At 40.4% G+C, this 20665-nt stretch overlaps 2 protein-coding genes across 2 annotated transcripts; one reads left to right on the top strand and one right to left on the bottom strand.

Annotated features, from left to right (window-relative positions):
• Nucleotides 1-169: 169 nt before the first annotated feature.
• LOC123486515 (trace amine-associated receptor 13c-like) lies at nucleotides 170-2433 on the bottom strand (the record flags this gene model as incomplete). Its single annotated transcript, XM_045217835.1, has 3 exons — nucleotides 2397-2433; nucleotides 663-849; nucleotides 170-400 (listed from the first exon to the last, which is right to left on the bottom strand). Coding segments are annotated over exons 1-3 (455 nt in total), but the record flags the coding sequence as incomplete, so codon positions are not given.
• A 6433-nt stretch (nucleotides 2434-8866) lies between these two features.
• Nucleotides 8867-18853, top strand: LOC121554896 (trace amine-associated receptor 13c-like). Its single transcript, XM_041868612.2, has 2 exons — nucleotides 8867-8874; nucleotides 17953-18853. Exons 1-2 carry the CDS (start codon nucleotides 8867-8869, stop codon nucleotides 18851-18853), a joined length of 909 nt encoding a protein of 302 aa, XP_041724546.2.
• The last annotated feature ends 1812 nt before the right edge of the window (nucleotides 18854-20665 follow it).

Raw genomic sequence — 20665 nt, 5'->3', positions numbered from 1 at the left:
ACATAGGAACTATGAACATCGTAACTTCAGAGTTAAAATATGTTTAGCTGTCACTTTGAACCATGGATAAAATAAAGCATAAATTATTGGATTAATTAAGGAATTAAAAAGTGGCAGAAAGCTGATGATAAATGATGATAAATGGTCAATGAAAATAAAAAATATATACAAATAAAATGGAATCCAACAACTTAGAAAGCTGAAAACAACAATAGCTAGAGTTTTTGCTGCTTTTCTCTCTGACTTATTTGCCTGTACAGTTTTAACACCAGACACACTGGCAGCCTCTTTTGAAAATACCTTTTTGGCCTGTGATCTGGCCACCACAAATATTTTACAATAAAGTGTTATAATAATAGAGCACGGGACAACCATTGTAATTACAAAGTCAAGGATAAAACTCCCACATAAATACTTCAACAAATAAACATTCATTCAAACACCTACTGGGTACCTGTACATTTACAAATATTTTGACAATAGCAGCATCGTATATGATGCAACAACACCAGTTAATAGATATACAATACATAATTCTTGTTATTGTTATTTTAGAGTGGTACATTAAGGGATCACACACAGCAACATAACGGTCAATATATATCAAGACCAAATTGCCCAGAGATAAAGAAGCACATAAACAACTGATATAGAAATAAAACCCACAGAAATATTCCCCAAAATCCCAGCATGGTTCCATTAATGCTACAGTCGTTACTGGTATCACAATCAGTCCCACCAGGAGATCTGCCACAGCCAGAGAGAGGATGAGCAGGTTGGTTGGAGTGTGGAGCTGCTTGAAGTGAGAGATGGAGATGATCACCAGTATGTTCAAAAATACTGTAACTGCTGAAAACAATGAGGAAGAAGATGTACAGTGTTATGTAGATAGATGTCGATAGCAAAGCCTTTCTGCAAGAAGAGTTTCTGTCTTGAAAACAGTATTGAACATCTTCCTGTGTCTCCATTTGTAATAAAGGATCAAAATGCTGAGGTCCTGCTCCTGCTTGGTCCTGTGTGTGACCCTGTCAGGTCAGCCTTCTGACAAACTCTGAGCTCTGCCTCTCTATTTATCCCTGAATGACTGACAGACACTCCCCTCCCCTTAGACTCTCTGCACACACACACACACACACACACACACACACACACACACACACACACACACACACACACACACACACACACACACACACACACACACACACACACACACACACACACACACACACACACACACACAAGCCCACAAATGAACAAAAGGTTGGATAAACAAATTATTTGTCAAAACATTATGTAATGTATTACAAGTTTGTATGTTGCTATGGCCACCTAGCCTGTCCTTCACTCTTACTGATAGTTAGAGATGAGAGAAAAAGGTATGTTTTATCAACTGAGGATTTAAATGGGGAAAATATAGTATGGGTGATGATTTGGTCACCCAAAGGCTATTTTACATGGGAAACAGGAGAACTGTTCAAGACTAACTGTTTTGATTGATGTCAGTGCTCAGATTGGACCATAATCCACAACCTCAGGAGACATAGCCTCGGAAGCCGAGACTCCAAACAGAGGTTGCGTTTCTGATAAATGTTCTGACTTGCAACAAGCTAGCTATCATAAGACACAAAACTAACGGTGAGTGTAAGCAGCCAGCCAGCCCTCCCCTCCAAACCCCATCCTTAAACTCCTCCATCCTTCCAGTCGAGAGAACGAAACAAGATTTGGAAGGAAGGCCTTGAGAAACTACAGGACAGATCACAGCATATGTCATTTGGACAGTGCATAAGACAATTGATAGTCAGGCAGTTAATGAGATGGCATATCTTTAAGGTGGATGCACTAATGGCATTCCATAGGAACATTACATAGACTTGTAAAAATGTCCATCTAAACTGAATTATGAAGTAATTATTCAGGTTGATGGAGACAGTCACATTGTGGGGACACATAATATTTGGCAGACATCACCCTACAGTATTCTGACCCAGTCATCCCCTTGATGTTTTTCAGCCAGCCTGCTACCTTGAGAGTAATGCCCCATGTAACCTCTCACCATTACCAATAATAGGGGAGGTTAGCAGTTTTGGGGAGGTATGATCTTTGACCCTCTGTAACTTTCTCACTCATCACCCTGAGGACCAACCTGTATAGTCTACCACACCCTCTCTCATTAGCACCACCAGCTGAAGAGAGTTTTCTCTCTAATTGTGTTCCCGTGCACCCCTGTGTGAACTTGTCCATTACCTTTGTGTGATTATTCTGATGAAGGCCATTGAAGGCTGAAACGTTTACCTCTTAACCTTGCTTAAATAAAACAAATCATTTTTAATGGCGAGGAAGTGTTGTGCCTTTTCCTTTGCAATGATGATTACATTTTTTGCACCTCGACTCACGTTGGTTGAGCACCCTCCTCTTCTTCGATACAGTCATTATTTCTCAGCTTCATCAAGGTTGTCAATCATTTGATTAGATTTTTATTTTAATAAATCTAGTTAGACACTGTTCTGTCAGATTCCAGAGGGTCCTGTTTGCGCTACGATACCATATACTTTATTGTCCATTTACAAGGAAACTCATTTGGAGACATCAGCATAGAAATACACAAACACAACCCAATATATTACACGACGTACGGAAAACTGGAACGTTTGTACACAAGTCACACATTAACATATTCACATATTGGAAACATGCAGGGCTCTGTCATAATGACACTTATATCACTCTACCAATGAAAGGTGTCAACCACACACTCAAATACATCTACTACATTTATATATATATATATATATATATATATTTTTTGTACTTTATTTCTACAGGGTGGGTCACCATTGAGACCAGGGTCTCATTTGCAAGGAAGCCCTGTGAACATGAACATACAATAAATACAACAATATTAATCAAAACAAACACAATTCTCAAAAACTGGCAGCAGGTAGCCTAGCGGTTAAAATGTTGGGCCAATAATCGAAAGGTTGCTGGTTCGAGTCCACGAGCCAACTATGTGAAAAATCTGTTAACGTGCCCTGGAGCAAGGCACTTAACCCTAATTGTTCTTGTAAGTCGCTCTGGATAAGAGCGTCTGTTAAATGACAGACCAAAAATATGATTTCACCTCTGCATGATTGCTAAAGAGCATATTACATCAGCAAAACTCAACCTGTTACTGGGACTATATTGTCTCTACTGTGTAAGTGAACAACTCTTCAATGATATTAGTTCGACTTGTTTAAGTTTCTCACATCGAGGGTCCTGTTATTAGTTGTAGTAATCAAGGTCAATTTACCAACAGGGGTACCCCATTGATTTTGTTAGGCACTCTAACTCAGATATCATATTCAAAACTGCAAACATTTCTCTTCACCCTAAGACAAAACTAGTAGAATTGCAGGAAATTAGCTGTAAAACTGCAAAGAAATATTCTCAGCCCCATGGCAAAATGAGTAGAATTGCAGGAAACTTGCTTTAAAAACTGCAACATTTTCTTTACTTCCCATGGCAAAATGTGTAGAATTGCAAGAATTTACAGTGCATTCGGAAAGTATTCAGACCCCCTTGACTTTTTTCACATTTAGTTACGTTACAGCCTTATTTTAAAATTGATTAAATTGTTTTCCCCCCCTCATCAATCTACACACAATACCCCATAATGACAAAGCAAAAACAGGATTTTATAAAAAAAATTTAAATTTATGAAAATATAGAAATAGAAATATCACATTTCCATCAGTATTCAGACTCTTTACTCAGTACTTTGTTGAAGCTCCTTTGGCAGCGATTACAGCCTCGAGTCTTCTTGGGTATGACGCTACAAGCTTGGCACACCTGTATTTGGGGAGTTTCTCCCATTCTTCTCTGCAGATCCTCTCAAGCTCTGTCAGGTTGGATAGGGAGAATCGCTGCACAGCTATTTTCAAGTCTCTCCAGAGATGTTAGATCGGGTTCAAGTCTGGGGTCTGGCTGGGCCACTCAAGGACATTCAGAGACTTGTCCCAAAGCCACTCCTGCGTTGTCTTGGCTGTGTGCTTAGGTTCGTTATCCTGTTGGTAGGTGAATATTCGCCCCAGTCTGAGGTCCTGAGCGCTCTGGAGCAGGTTTTCATCAAGGATCGCTCTGTACTTTGCTCCGTTCATCTTTCCCTTGATCCTGACAGCTGAGTTCCAGAAATAAGACAGGGCAGCTATTCTGAAGTTGCCCATACCTGCATTTCCAGCTGTCTCTTCAGATGTAGAAGAGATACTGTAGTATGTGATCAGCTGAAGTGTGTATATGCACACTAAAAACAAATGGTTCTACATGGTGCCAGATAAGGGTTCTTTCTCTTGTAACCATAGCGGATCCCTTTATGGTGCAATATGGAAGCATTTTTGAAGGTTCTACCCTTTTTCTTTTTCTTTTCTTTTATTTCACCTTTATTTAATCAGGTAAGCCAGTTGAGAACAAGTTCTCATTTACAACTGCGACCTGGCCAAGATAAAGCAAAGCAGTGCGATAAAAACAACAACAACACAGAGTTACATATGGAATAAACAAAACGTACAGTCAATAACACAATAGAAAATCTATATACAGTGTGTGCAAATGTAGTAAGTTATGGAGGTAAGGCAATAAATAGGCCATAGTGCAAAATAATTACAATTTAGTATTAAAACTGGAGTGATAGATGTGCATAAGATGATGTGTAAATAGAGATACTGGGGTGCAAATGAGCAAAAAGAAATAACAATGTAAATAACAATATGGGGATGAGGTAGTTGGGCGGGCTAATTACAGATGGTCTGTGTACAGGTGCAGTGATTGGTAAGCTGCTCTGACAACTGATGCTTAAAGTTAGTGAGGGAGATAAGAGTCTCCAGCTTCAGAGATTATTGCAGTTCGTTCCAGTCATTGGCAGCAGAGAACTGGAAGGAATGGCGGCCAAAGGAGGTGTTGGCTTTGGGGATGACCAGTGAGATATACCTGCTGGAACGCATACTACGGGTGGGTGTTGCTATGGTGACCAATGATCTAAGATAAGGCGGGGATTTGCCTAGAAGTGATTTATAGATGACCTGGAGCCAGTGGGTTTGGTGACGAATATGTAGTGAACCCTGTTCTCAACCAGCTGGTAGGGCATGTTTTGACAATAGATTTAGAAGTGGATATGAAAAAAGCCATCACTTGAACCTGATTGGTCAACTCCCCCAGCCCTCCTGCATCAATTAACATAATATGTATGATTTTGGGTTGCTGCAGATCAGTGTTGTGGCACTCTAACTTTGCCCATTCAGAGGGCTGTAAGAAAACTCAAAATCAGTCACCAAAGTTGTTGTACAAAAGTCCGGAATTCAATTAGTGAGGGATTAATATAGCACCATTCCTGTCAGTAGAGACCTTGAATAGTAGGAATATGTAAATACAAAAGTTTCAATGTAAAAAGGTTCAAAAGCAAGAATTTCGTAAAAATGTGCTTAACCAGGCGGTTGATACAGTGCATTGGGAAATTATTCAGACCCGTTGACTTTTTCCACATTTTCTTAGGTTACAGCCTTATTCTCAAATGGATTAAATAAATGTTTTTCCTGATCAGTCTACAAACAATACCCCATAATGACAAAGCGAAAACAGTTTTTTGCAAATTTTGGCAGATAAAAAAAACAAGAACCTTATTTAGATAAGTATTCAGACACTTTGCTATGAGACTCGAAATTGAGCTCAGGTGCATCCTGTCTCCATTGATCATCCTTGAGATGTTTCTACAACTTGATTGGAGTCCACCTGTGGTAAATTCAATTGATTGGACATGATTTGGAAAGGTCCCCAAGAACACAGTGGAACCACCAAGACTCTTCCACGAGCTGGCCGCCCGGCCAAACTCAGCAATCGGGGAGAAGGGACCTTGGTCAGGAAGGTGATGGTCACTCTGACAGAGCACCAGAATTCCTCTGTGGAGATGGAAGAACCTTCCAGAAGGACAACCATCTCTTCAGCACTCCACCAATCAGGCCTTTATGGTAGAGTGGCCAGACGGAAGCCACTCCTCAGTAAAAGGCACATGACAGCCCGCTTGGAGTTTGCCAAAAGGCACCTAAAGGACTCTCAGACCATGAGAAACAAGATTCTCTGGTCTGATGAAACCAAGATTGAACTCTTTGGCCTGAATGCGAAGCGTCACGTCTGGAGGAAACCTGGCACCATCCCTACGGTGAAACATGGTGGTGGCAGCATCATGCTGTGGGGATGTTTTTCAGTGGCAGGCACTAGGAGACTATTCAGGATTGAGGGAAAGATGAACAGAGCAAAGTACAGAGAGATCCTTGATGAAAATCTGCTCCAGAGCTCTCAGGACCTCAGACTGGGGTGAAGGTTCACCATCCAACAGGACAACGACTCTAAGCACACAGCCAAGACAACGCAGGAGTGGCTTCGGGACAAGTCTCTGAGTAGCCCAGGCAGAGCCCGGACTTGAACCTGATCGAACATCTCTTGAGAGACCTGATCCAACCTGACAGCGCTTGAGAGGATCTGCATAGAAGAATAGGAGAAACTTCCCAAATACAGGTGTGCCAAGCTTGTAGCGTCACACCCAAGAAGACTTGAGGCTGTAATCGCTGCCAAATGTGCTTTAACAAAGTACTGAGTAAAGAGTCTGAATATTTTTACATTTACATTTACATCATTTAGCAGACGCTCTTATCCAGAGCGACTTACAGTTAGTGAGTGCATACATTTTTCATACTGGCCCCCTGTGGGAGTCGAACCCACAACCCTGGCGTTGCAAGCGCCATGCTCTACCAACTGAGCTACAGGAGGCCTATGTAAATATATTTTTTCCTGGTTTAAAAAAAAATACATTTGCTAACATTTCTAAAAACCTGTTTTTGCTTTGTCATTATGGGGCATTGTGTGTAGATTGATGAGGATATTGTTTTATTTAAACCAAAAGGCTGTAACGTAACAAAATGTGAAAAAGTCAATGGGTCTGAATATTTTCAGAATGCACTCAGTAAAAAGTATGGTGGATTAAGAATAGGGTACATCTATTTTTTATAAAATAATACTTCTTTTGGTGAAAACTATGATTTCATTGTTGACAAGACACTACATTAGGCAACATACATTGGTTTAACAACATTTCATGACCCATGTGATTAATTAATCAATATTCAGACTTAAGGTCGCCTATAAAATAATGCCTATAATAGTAATAAAAACTGCACTTTGTCATATATTATCTCAAAATGTAGTTTGAACATGTATGAAACATTGTGGAAGGACCTGGACTAATTGAAATTTAAGAAAACCAACACCACCTGAATACGCATTCATTTAATACATACATATGCAATTAACGTCATTTATTAAAATGTGACATCAGTCCTCATTTAACAATGCTTACCTGCATACAGTATAAAAGCCATTGAAGCAGACCTAAAGTAATTTTTGTAATATTGTTGAGATGAGTAGAAATGCTATGCATATTGCCATTCTAATATGGTATCGCTGGTATGACCCTCTTGACTTCTCAACTGCCAGGTAGAGTAAACAGCAAGTTAAAGAAAAACACTATTGGACATTCATGTTTGAGTTGTTAGTAACAGGAATTAAGATGAAATAATTGTTTCTACATGTTTTTCTAGAAGAGACAGTTAAAGAGATAAAGAACCATGATCGTAAGGTTCTAATTGAAACCTTTATGGTGCTTTAAAGATCCCTTTCCTAAGTTTCTATAAAGGTTCTGGGAACTAGTGACAGGTTGCCACTTATCAAACCCATCAAATATTTTGCATAGACGGAGCTCCAAACAGAGGTTGTGTTTCTGAAAAGTTTTCAGCAATAAGCTAGCTATCATTAGATACAAAACTAACGGTGAGTGTTAGATGCCAGCCCTGCGATTCAAATGCTAAATATCATACTGAAGTTCTTTAGACTTCCAATACTCAAGACAATGAATTTAGATTTGGAAGGAAGGTCTTGAGAAACTACAGGACAGATCACAGTATATGTCATTTGGCCAGTGCATAAGAAAATTGACAGTCAGGCAGTTGATAAGATGGCAAATCTTTATGGTGGATGCACTAATGGCATTCCATAGGAACATTACATAGACTTGTAAAAATGTCCATCTGAACTGAATTATGAAACAATTATTCAAGTTGAGGGAGACAGTTACATCATTGGGAAACATATTTGCCAGACATGACCCTGCAGTATTCTGACCCAATCATATTTTTTGTCTGGTTTGTTGTGCTCTCAGATTCCAGAGGGACCTGTTAGCACTAACATGCAAGGCTCTGTAATAACGACACATACATCACTCTACCAATTAAAGGTGTCAAACAACACACACACACACACACACACACACACACACACACACACACACACAGTCAGTCAGTCACACACAAACACACACACACACACACACACACACACACACACACACACACACACACACACACACACACACACACACACACACACACACACACACACACACACACACACACACACACACACACACACACACAAACACACACACACACACACACACACACACACACACACACACACACACACACACACACAGTCAGTCAGTCACACAAACACACACACACACACACACACACACACAGTCAGTCACACAAACACACACACACACACACACACACACACGATTCTCAAAAAGCATATTGCATCAGCAAAACTCAACCTGTGCTTTGTGACTGATGTCACTGGGACTATATTGTCTCTACTGGGTAAGTGAACAACTCTTTAATGATGTTAGTTTGACTTGTTTAAAGTTTCTCACATCAGAGGGTCCTGTTATCACCTGTATGCAAGGCTCTGGAATAATGAAATGGCATTAATCAAGACACTCATGAAGAGGTAGGTTTTCAGACTACACCTCCCCCTAACCTCACTCAAGTCTCAATGCTACACCCCTCTCTTTAGTGTTTTTGACAAATAACAAACAATTCTACAAATACCATTTTTTATATGGACTCTCTGAGTGGAACATCCTGATTTCATGGTGCATGATCCAGGATTAATACATCTAAACAACAATCCAGGATCAACACTGTTATATGACAATCCAGGATCAACACATACATAATATGATCTAGGATCAACACAGATATAATATGATCCAGTGTTAACACAACTAAATAATGAACAAGGATCAGCACAGATATAATATGATCCAGGATCAATATAGACACATCTTACATGCTAAATGCTTCTTTCACAAATGAAGCACTGATTTCACGACTTGAATCTGGCATCTGATAAGGCCTTCCCAAGCTGTGAACTCAAAGTAGCCATTAATTAGCTTTTTGAGATGTTACAACCTTCATAGTGTAACCCTAACTGGTAGCACTTGATAATAACACATTGTAATAAAGCATTTATAATTGGTTAGTAAATCATTTATGTATCACTTATTAATCATTGCTCCCACATTTGTGACTTGTTTCAGGAAACTAGGCGTATGTCGCAAGTCACTACTTCACAGGAGATTTTTTATCGAAATGCGTTTTTTGGCAGAAACGCCTTTGGGAACATGTGAACTTTCATGTGCCATAATAACAAATGTGTATGCCATCTGTAAATACGAATTAAATTGTTAAATTACGAGCCTAGTTTGTTTAGCCACGGAAAAAGACAGGAACTTCCCGCTAGCCATGATTGGCAGAGATAATGGATGGGCTGGACATGCTGAGAGATTGGTCTGCCATGTAGCATGCTTCTGTCTATAACATGAGCTGCTCAGTATGAGTAGGTAATCCTTTCGACAGCGGCTTTTTTAACAGATATCATGAAGAACTGCAAAAGTGTTGCTAATGCTCTCCACTTTCTGGAGGACGATCATGACATGCTGACTCTCTCTGACTCTGAAAATGAATCAGACGTTGAGGAAATCCCTGATTTAGGTCAAAACATTTTCATTGAACCAGACATTGTAGAGTCTTCTGAAACGACGATCAAGATTGTTGTTGTCAAGTAAGAAGTTGACCAAGTTTAGAAATCAGTGGAATTCCTGGTGGAAGCAGAGTTTGATATCTAAGGAGATGGAGAAAATTCTGGCGTTTGATTGCATAAATGCAGAGGGAGTCGAAAAGAGAACACTCAGAAGGCTGTTGTATAAAACACCTGTCTCTGGATTACATCTTCAAACTAAGGGCAACCATGGCATCCGTGACAGAGAGGGAGAAGGGTTCATCCATGTATGCGGGTAAGAGAGTCTAGCTAGTTACATTTTCAGTTATTATACATTTCTAATTTTGTCAGAAAGTCATTTCCATTGCAAGTTAAAGCATACTGTTAGCTAGCTAGCTAATGTTAGCTGGCTGGCTCACTAGCTAACGTTACATGTATGATCTGTGTAGTAATATTGTTTGTATCTCAGAAAGCCAATTGCATTGCTAGTTGGTTAGCTTTAGCTTCCTGCAGAGTCATGCATGGTGGCTAGCTATGACAATCAGTTTGTATTGCTAGTAGTATGGGTTGGGATTATTGCCGCATTCAAAACAACTGGGAACTCGGAACTATGAAATTGCCGACTTCAGTGTGTTCAAGAAAACTGGGAACTCATAAAACAACGAGTTCCAACAGGGAAAAATCGATTTGAACGGTCATCCAACTTGTAATTTCAACTCGGGAACTCGGGCCTATTTCTAGAGCCCCAACTTTCCGACCTGAAGATCACTGACGTCATGATTTGACCTCAGTATTTTCCAAGTTCTCAGTTGTCTTGAAAGCACCATTAGGTTCATTGTTTAGCTAGCTAACTAGCTACATGTCTAAACAAAAGATTCCACTTCGCCAGATGATTACATGACCCTTTAAGGTAGCCAGGTGTGTCTGGGGGTGATTATGGTCATCTATTGTATTTCATGAACATGACCCATCCACTTACAGTGGCTTGCGAAAGTATTCACCCCCCTTGGCATTTTTCCCATTTTGTTGCCTTACAACATGGAATTTAAATGGATTTTTTGGGGGTTTGTATCATTTGATTTACACAACATGCCTACCACTTTGAAGATGCAAAATATTTTGTCTTGTGAAACAAACAAGAAATAAGACAAAAAAACAGAAAACTTGAGGTAGCATAACTATTCACCCCCCCAAAGTCAATACTTTGTAGAGCCATGTTTTGCAGCAATTACAGCTGCAAGGGATGTAGAGCATGGCGTTTGCAACGCCAGGGTTGTGGGTTCGATTCCCACGGGGGGGTATGAAAAATAAAAAAATTATGTATGCACTCACTAACTGTAAGTCGCTCTGGATAAGAGCGTCTGCTAAATGACTAAAATGTAAATGTAAAATGTAAGTCTCTTGGGGTATGTCTCTATAAGATTGGCACGTCTAGCCACTGGGATTTTTGCCCATTCTTCAAGGCAAAACTGCTCCAGCTCCTTCAAGTTGGTTGGGTTCCGCTGGTGCACAGCAATCTTAAAGTCATACCACACATTCTCAATTGGATTGAGGTCTGGGCTTTGACTAGGCCATTCCAAGACATTTAAATGTTTCCCCTTAAACCACTCACCTAGCAGTATGCTTAGGGTCATTGTCAAATCAAATCAAATGTTATCTGTCACATACATGTGTTTAGCAGATGTTATAGCGGGTGTAGCGAAATGCTTGTGCTTCTAGCTCCGACAGTGCATTAATATCTAACATTTTCACAACATATACCCAATACACACAAAACTAGTAAGGAATGGAATTTAAGAATATATACATATATGGACAACCAATGACAGAGCGGCATGGACTAAGATACAGTATAATATTATAGAATAGAATGCAGTATATACATATGAGATGAGTAGTGCAAGATATGTAAACATTATTAAAGTGACTAGTGTTCCATTTCTTAAAGTGGCCAGTGATTTCAATAGGCAGCAGCCGCCTCTAATGTGCTAGTGATGGCTATGAGAGTCTGATGGCCTTGAGATAGAAGCTGTTTTTCATTCTCTCGGTCCCAGCTTTGATGCACCTGTACTGACCTCGCCTTCTGGATGATAGCGGGGTGAACAGGCAGTGGATAGGGTGGTTGAGGTCCTTGATGATCTTTTTGGCCTTCCTGTGACATCGTGTGTTGTATGTGTCTTGGAGGGCGGGTAGTTTACCCCAGCTAATGCGTTCGGCAGACCGCACCACCCTCTGGAGAGCCCTGCGGTTGTGGGCGGTGCAGTTGCCGTACCAGGCGGTGATACAGCCCGACAGGATGCTCTCAATTGTGCATCTGTAAAAGTTTGTGAGGGTTTTAGGTGTTAAGCCGAATTTCTTCAGCCTCCTGAGGTTGAAGAGGCTCTGTTGCGCCTTCTTCACCACACTGTCTGCGTGGGTGCACCATTTCAGTTTGTCTGTGATGTGTACGCCAAGGAACTTGAAGCTTTTCACCTTCTCCACTGCAGTCCCTTTAATGTGGATAGGGTGGGTGCACCCTCTGCTGTTTCCTGAAGTCCACGATCATCTCCTTTGTTTTGTTGACGTTGAGTGAGAGGTTATTTTCCTGGAACTACAATCCCAGAGCCCTCACCTCCTCCCTGTAGGCGGTCTCATCATTGTTGGTAATCAAGCCTACTACTGTTGTGTCGTCAGCAAACTTGATGATTGAGTTGGAGGCGTGCTTGGCCACGCAGTCATGGGTGAACAGGGAGTACAGGAGGGGGCTGAGCACGCACCCTTGTGGGGCCCCAGTGTTGAGGATCAGCGAAGTGGAGATGTTGTTTCCTACCTTCACCACCTGGGGGCGGCCCGTCAGGAAGTCCAGGAATCAGTTGCACAGGGCGGGGTTCAGACCCAGGGCCTCGAGCTTAATGATGAGCTTGGGGGGGTACTATGTTGTTGCATGCTGAGCTATAATCAATGAACAGCATTCTTACATAGGTATTCCTCTTGTCCAGATGGGATAGGGCAGTGTGCAGTGTGATGGCGATTGCATCGTCTGTGGATCTATTTGGGCGGTAAGCAAATTGAAGTGGGTCTAGGGTGACAGGTAAGGTAGAGGTGATATGATACTTGACTAGTCTCTCAAAGCACTTCATGATGACAGAGGTGAGTGCTACAGGGCGAGTCATTTAGTTCAGTTACCTTTGCTTTCTTGGGTACAGGAACAATGGTGGCCACCTTGAAGAATGTGGGAACAGCACACTGGGAAAGGGAGAGATTGAATATGCATGCTCTGAGGACACGGCTAGGGATGCCGTCTGGGCCGGCAGCCTTGCGGGGGGTTAACATGCTTAAATGTCTTAATCACGTCGGTCATGGAGAAGGAGAGGCCACAGTCCTTGGTAGTGGGCCTCGTCAGTGGCACTGTGTTATCCTCAAAGCGGCGAAGAAGGTGTTTCGCTTGTCTGGAAGCGAGACGTCGGTGTCGGCTGGTTTTCCTTTTGTAGTCCGTGATTGTCTGTAGACCCTGCCACATATGTCTCGTGTCTGAGCCGTTGAATTGCGACTCCACTTTGTCTCTATACTGATGTTTTGCCAGTTTAATTGCCTTGCAGAGTGAGTAGCTACACTGTTTGTATTCTGCCATATTCCCAGTCATCTTGCCATGGTTGAATGCGGTGGTTCGCGCTTTTAGATTTGTGCGAATGCTGCCGTCTATCCACGGTTTCTGGTTACGGTAGGTTTTAATAGTCACAGTGGGCACAACATCACCTATTCACTTCCTGATAAACTCAGTCACTGTTTCAGTGTATTCGTCTCAATTATTTTCGGAAGCTACCCGGAACATATCCCAGTCCGCGTGATCAAAACAATCCAGCTCGAAGGTGAACCTCCGTCCCAGTCTCAAATCTCTGGAAGGCTGAAATAGGTTTCCCTCAAGAATTTCCCTGTATTTAGCACCATCCATCATTCCTTCAATTCTGACCAGTTTCCCCGTCCCTGCCGATGAAAAACATCCCCACAGCATGATGCGGCCACCACCATGCTTCACTGTGGGGATGGTGTTCTCAGGGTGATGAGAGGTGTTGGGTTTGCACCAGACATAGCGTTTTCCTTGATGGCCAAAAAGCCCAATTTTAGTCTCATCTGACCAGAGTACCATCTTCCATATGTTTGGGGAGTCTCCCACATGCCCTTTGGCAAACACCAAACGTGTTAGCTTTTTTTTTATTAAAGCAATGGCTTTTTTTATGGCCATTCTTCCGTAAAGCCCAGCTCTGTGGAGTGTACAGCTTAAAGTGGTCTTATGGACAGATACTCCCATCTCCGCTGCGGAGCTTTGCAGCTCCTTCAGGGTTATCTTTGGTCCTTTGTTGCCTCTCTGATTAATGCCCTCCTTGCCTGGTCCGTGAGTTTTGGTGGGGCCCTCTCTTGGCAGGTTTGTTGTGCTGCCATATTCTTTCAATTTTTAAATAATGCTCCGTGGGATGTTTAAAGTTTCGGATATTTTTTTATAACCCAACCCTGATCTGTACTTCTCAACAACTTTGTCCCTGACCTGTTTGGAGAGCTCCTTGGTCTTCATGGTGCCGCTTGCTTGGTGGTGCCCCTTGCTTAGTGGTGTTGCAGACTCTGGGGCCTTTCAGAACAGGTGTATATATACTGAGATCATGTGACAGATCATGTGACACTTAGATTGCACACAGGTGGACTTTATTTAACTAATTATTTGACTTCTGAAGGTAATTGGTTGCACCAGAACTTATTTAGGGGCTTCATAGAAAAGGGGGTGAATACATATGCACACACCACTTTTTCTTTATTGATTTTCTTGCAAAAAATTTAAGAAGTTATTTTTTTCATTTGACTTCACCAATTTGGACTGTTTTGTGTATGTCCATTACATGAAATCCAAATAAAAATCAATTTAAATTACAGATTGTAATTCAACAAAATAGGAAAAACACAAAGGGGGATGAATACTTTTGCAAGGCACTTTACATTTTCAAGTACATAACTATAGAGAACATACAAAAATGATATGGTAATTAAAAATGTAAGTTTACACACTCCCAAGAATGTCATACATGATGGATCATTAGCTTATACACTAACTTTCACACATCTAGATGGCCGGGTGGGGTGGGTGTGGAGCCAGAGACAGCAGGGGTTCAAACTGATTTTATCAAACAAAAATATACTACATTTTATCTCTGGGACCCTTAGGATTACAAATCAGAGCAAGATTACTGAATGTATGTACATTATTTACCTTCAGAGGTGAATGTATCAAAGCAGTTGCCATGATAAGTTTTTGTTGTTGTTGTGCACTCTCCTCAAACAATAGCATGGTACTCTTTCACTGTAATAGCTACTGTAAATTGGAGAGTTTTGTTAGATTAACAAGACTTTAAGCTTTCTGCACATATAAAACATGTCTATGTCCTGGAAAGTTTGCTGTTACTTACAACAGTCATACTAATCACATTAGCGCACGTTAGCTCAACCGTCCCGTATACGGGACATCGATCCTGTAGAGGTTAACATCTTCTCTTTTGGCTAATGCTGTTGGTTTATTGTGCTTGGCATCACTGATTGTGCAACGAGTGGCATGTGAGACATTTCCAGACCATGCCTTAGTATAGAGCTTCACAAAGCCCTTGGCATTCTTTATCAACTCATCATCATCAGCCATTATTGCCAGACATTCCAACATTTCTGCCTCGTCTTTTAGGGAACTGCCTAACTTCACAACAAGTGTAGGAAATCCATAGGTATTTCCACTTTCGTTGAACTTGCCAGTTTCTTTGACAGCTTCAATAACTTCATAAAAATTGTCTGGCTTGATGGATTCTGCTACAGTGATGAGTGACATTGACTTTCTCAAGGTGACCAACAACCACCCCAAGTTCCCAGATTTCTTGTGAAATATATTGGTGCTGTGTCTTATCGTATCCAAGCCTCTTGAATGAGAACTTTGCATACTCCAAGATCTCATTGTGATGAACATCTTGACAAGTCCTTCAGGTGTATCTTTTGGGAGATGAGCCACATCAGCCAAAGCTCATTGCCTCCAAAATGGCTCCTGACCTGATGGACCATCTGATTTAGTGATACATCTTTTCATATGCCTCCATAGCTCCAAGCAGACAACCATGCTTTTGCAATGAGGGAAATATTAATATTTTCCTGTTTCCCCTTTCTTTGATAGTCTTTTCACCTTTAGGGCCCATGTTCCACCGTTGAGAACTTTATTGTTGTGAAGAAAGTTTCCTCTATTCCGAAGTTGTTCAGCTTTCTTGTCTTCGACCCTGGAGGGGTCTATTTCTATTTCTGAGTTGTCTTTTTCATGCTTTTTGAAATGCCTTGTGATTTTTTGCTGTGGCTTGTCGCAAACAAAACAGAAGTTGTGCTTGTTTTCTTTCGACAGTGAAGATTCTGTATTTAGGTAGGCTGGGATTGCGACGGTTCACAGTCTACTTGAATTGTAGACTATTTTGTTTGTATTGTGTCTTCTTGACCTTTATCTGATTCCTGAACTTCATCAGAAATTCAAAATTCAGATCTTTAAAAAATCACATTTTCTGAGTCTTCAATATCATTAGTGTAGTCTAGCACGTACTCCTCATCAGATGTACAGGTTTCTTCTCCACTGGATTCCTGGTATTAATGGCAAGACAATTGAAGCCATATATTAGCAGAAACATAGAACTAATGGAATTGTATAGCCACAATGTTGCTTTTGTTGGTATTTTACAAGTGGCCCAACATTTCTAGATGGAAACTTACACTTGAATCCACCCTCTGTATATCCATTGTTTTGGAGAAACAAGACTTATGCCAAACAGTGGAACAATCCGTAAGAAAACACAAAATGATTAGTGCTGTATGATCCTTTCAAAACTCAAGACTTCGAAGCATTAGAAGGCTCTTAGTAATCCTTCTTCCCCCACCCCCCATAAAAAAAAATAAAAAATAAGAAAATAAGGTCATCGTCCCACTGGCTATCATAAGTTGAATGCACCAATTTGTAAGTCGCTCTGGATAAGAGCATCTGCTAAATGATGTAAATGTAAATGTAAATGTTGGAAATCTAATATCCCCCTAGCTGATCATTGTCTGCAGCCGGCTCTGATCGTATTGTAGGTCTAATGAAACATGCAGGGAGATTGAGCTCATCCGTGGTGGTCGGCGAGCCCTCAACCTTCTGGCCCGTAGTCCTGAGTGGGATCGACTGTGCCACAAAAGCATGCCGAAGTGGCAAAGTCGATACCCACGTTTTTAAACACAGTTACTATTTATGGTCATAAGCATTATTTAGAGTTAATTCTATGAGGGGAAGGGTGTTACTTTCTTTTTACAGTACAAGGGGAGGGTCATGTGAAAATATTCCCAGAATATTTTGAATTGTCCCTAATTACTTAGAGTGCTTTTGAGATCATTGATCGATACAACTCAACTGAACTGGAAATCACATTTCGTAGTCACCTTTTTTTTTTATCAGAGAAAACAAGAGAACACCAGAAATTGAATAAATACATCAGGGGTGATTGGGTCAGAATACAGTGTGGTTGTTCTGATGTCTGACAAATAGTATTTGTCCCCATGATGTAACTGAGACAAAGTCTCCCTCAATTTGAAGAAGTATGGTTCATAATTCAGTTCAGATGGACATTTTTACAAGTCTACGGGATGTTCCTATGGAATGCCAGGCTAGGTGGCCATAGCAACATACAATCCTGTCATACATTACATCATGCTTTCACAAATGATTTGTTTATCACACCGTTTGTTCATTTCTGTGCTCACTTGTGTGTGTGTGTGTGTGTGTGTGTGTGTGTGTGTGTGTGTGTGTGCAGAGAGACGCTGGGGAGGGGAGTGTCTGTCAGTCATTCAGGGATAAATAGAGAGGCAGAGCTCAGAGTTTGTCTGAAGGCTGACCTGACAGGGTCACACACAGGACCAAGCAGGAGCAGGACCTCAGCATTTTGACCTTTTATTACAAAAGGAGGAACAGGAAGATGTTCAATACTGTTTTCAAGACAGAAACTCTTCTTGCAGAAAGGCTTTGCTATCTACAACTATCTACATAACACTGTACATCTTCTTCTCATTGATTTCAGCAGTTACAGTATTTTTGAACATACTGGTGATCATCTCCATCTCTCACTTCAAGCAGCTCCACACTCCAACCAACCTGCTCATCCTCTCTCTGGCTGTGGCAGATCTCCTGGTGGGACTGATTGTGATACCAGTAACGACTGTAGCAATAATTGAACCATGCTGGGATTTTGGGGAATATTTCTGTGTGTTTCAATTCTACATTGCTTATTTATGTACTTCTTTATCTATGGGCAATTTGGTCTTGATATCTGTTGACCGTTATGTTGCTGTGTGTGATCCCTTATTGTACCACTCTAAAATAACAATAACAAGAATAATGTGTTGTATATCCATTACCTGGTATTGTTGTATCATATACGATGCTGCTATTGTAAAAGACTTTGTAAATGTACAGGTACCCAGTAGGTGTTTGAAAGAATGTTTTACTGTAGAAGGGTCAGTCTTGGGTAATATAATTGACCTTGTATTTACAATGGTTGTCCCATGCTCTATTATTATAACACTTTATTTGAAAATATTTGTGGTGGCCAGATCACAGGCCAGAAAGGTATTTTCAAAAGAGGCTGCCAGTGTGTCTGGTGTTAAAACTGTACAGGCAAATAAGTCAGAGAAAAAAGCAGCAAAAACTCTAGCTATTGTTGTTTTCAACTATCTCATTTGTTGGATTCCATTTTTGTTGATAAATCTTTTTTTTTGTATGTGTGACAATTTATCATTGATCATCGGCTTTCTGCCACTTGCTAATTCCTTAATTAATCCAATAATTTATGCTTTCTTTTTTCCATGGTTCAAAGTAACAGCTAAACATATTTTTACTCTGAAGTTAAGACGTTCATAGTTCCTACGTTTTTATTCCTAAATATGACACACATAGGTTTGATGTGTTTTGTAATACAATTGTTGTACTTGCTTCTTTCATGTAACAATACACTGACATTATTCATCTCAGTGTTGTCATCATAGATACATGTGGTGTTGATACAGAATGATTTGGATGGATTGGAATGGAATGACTTGGAGAAGGCATAAGAAGGCATAAGCTTGTTTTATAAAATACATTGTAGTCATTTTGGTTTGTATATTCCAAATACCAACGTCTGTGGTTGTTCCATGTTATTTAATGATAAATAGTATGTCAGTATTCATTTTTAGGATGTAATAAATGATTATGCAGGAACAAGTTCTTAATATTGAATTGCACCCCCTTTCGCTCTCAGAACAGCCTCAATTCGTCAGGGCATGAACACTACAAGGTGTCGAAAGCGTTCCACAGGGATGCTGGCCCATGTTGACTCCAATTCTTCCCACAGTCGTGTCAAGTTGGCTGGATGTCCTGTGGGTTGTGGACCATTCTTGATACACACGGGAAACTGTTGAGCGTGAAAAACCCAGCACCACTCAAACCAATTCCCCTGGCACCAACTACCATACCCCTTTCAAAGGCATCTTGTCTTGCCCATTCACCCTTTGAATGGCACACATACACAATCCATGTCTCAATTGTCTCAAGGCTTAAAAATCCTTCTTTAACCTGTCTCCTCACCTTCATCTACACTGATTGAAATTGATTTAACAGGTGACATCAATAAGGGATTATAAATTTCACCTTGATTCACCTTGTCAGTCTAAGTAATGTTGTGTACACTCAGTGTATATGTTGTTTAACATCCCCCTCTAGTGGCTCAAATAAGACACAACGCCTTAAACAAGTGCAGTAAATATGAAATATACAATACTGCAGATATCAGATAACGTCCAAGTCTAACTCAATGGTGTATTGTAGTAAGTAGTTGATGGTCAAATGTATGAATATGCAATTATGTGTAACACTTTATAATAATGTTAAGTAATAAACCATTTGTAAGGCATTTACAGTTTGCTCACCATTTACTAATTATTACGCCCACATTTGTTAAATGTTAATAAGCTGTAGGTATTCTCACATTTTTAAATAACTACTACAGCATATGCATTAATTATTCAACACAACAGCGAAGGAGACTGCAGCAGACACTTTAACCTCAATATATTGGTTACTTTTGAGAACTTTTTCTTAACTCTATTTTCTGAAAACTGCATTGTTGGTTAAGGGCTTGTAAGTAAGCAGTTCATGGTAAGGATGGGGTAACCCCTGTTGTATTCGGCGATGTGACAAATCAAAATTTATTTTATTTGATATGAACACTACCAGTACTCTCCCTACCACTACTCTCACAACATCACTGCTGCCAGGTCAGGGGTCACGCCAGAGCAGCTCCCTCTGACGCTGTAGAGTCTGAATGAATATAGAGATCGGGTAACACTTTATAATAACACCTAGTAGTAAAGTATTTATAATGGATTAGTAAATAGTTCATTCATCATTCATTTATCATTACTCCCACATTTGTTTTATCAAGCTAGTTATTCAAACATTTAGAAACAACTTTTTATAGTATGTAATAATGATTTATAAGATCATTCATAAGATGTTTAATAAATGTCCTTATAAACCATTTACAAATCATTAGTAAAGTATTTTTGCAGTTCCTAATCTAAAGTGAAGACTATTCATACTTTCTTAATACTTTATAAATGTTTTGAGTGACCAGTGTAATTTCTCACAAAAAGATGGACATGCCATTGGTAGACATTCCAGCAGTACCTGATG

This window comes from Coregonus clupeaformis, unplaced genomic scaffold (genome assembly GCF_020615455.1).
Source record: "Coregonus clupeaformis isolate EN_2021a unplaced genomic scaffold, ASM2061545v1 scaf1247, whole genome shotgun sequence".
Classification (NCBI taxonomy): domain Eukaryota; kingdom Metazoa; phylum Chordata; class Actinopteri; order Salmoniformes; family Salmonidae; genus Coregonus; species Coregonus clupeaformis.
Note: the sequence above shows the minus strand (reverse complement) of the source record. Positions and strands in the feature narration are given on the sequence as shown.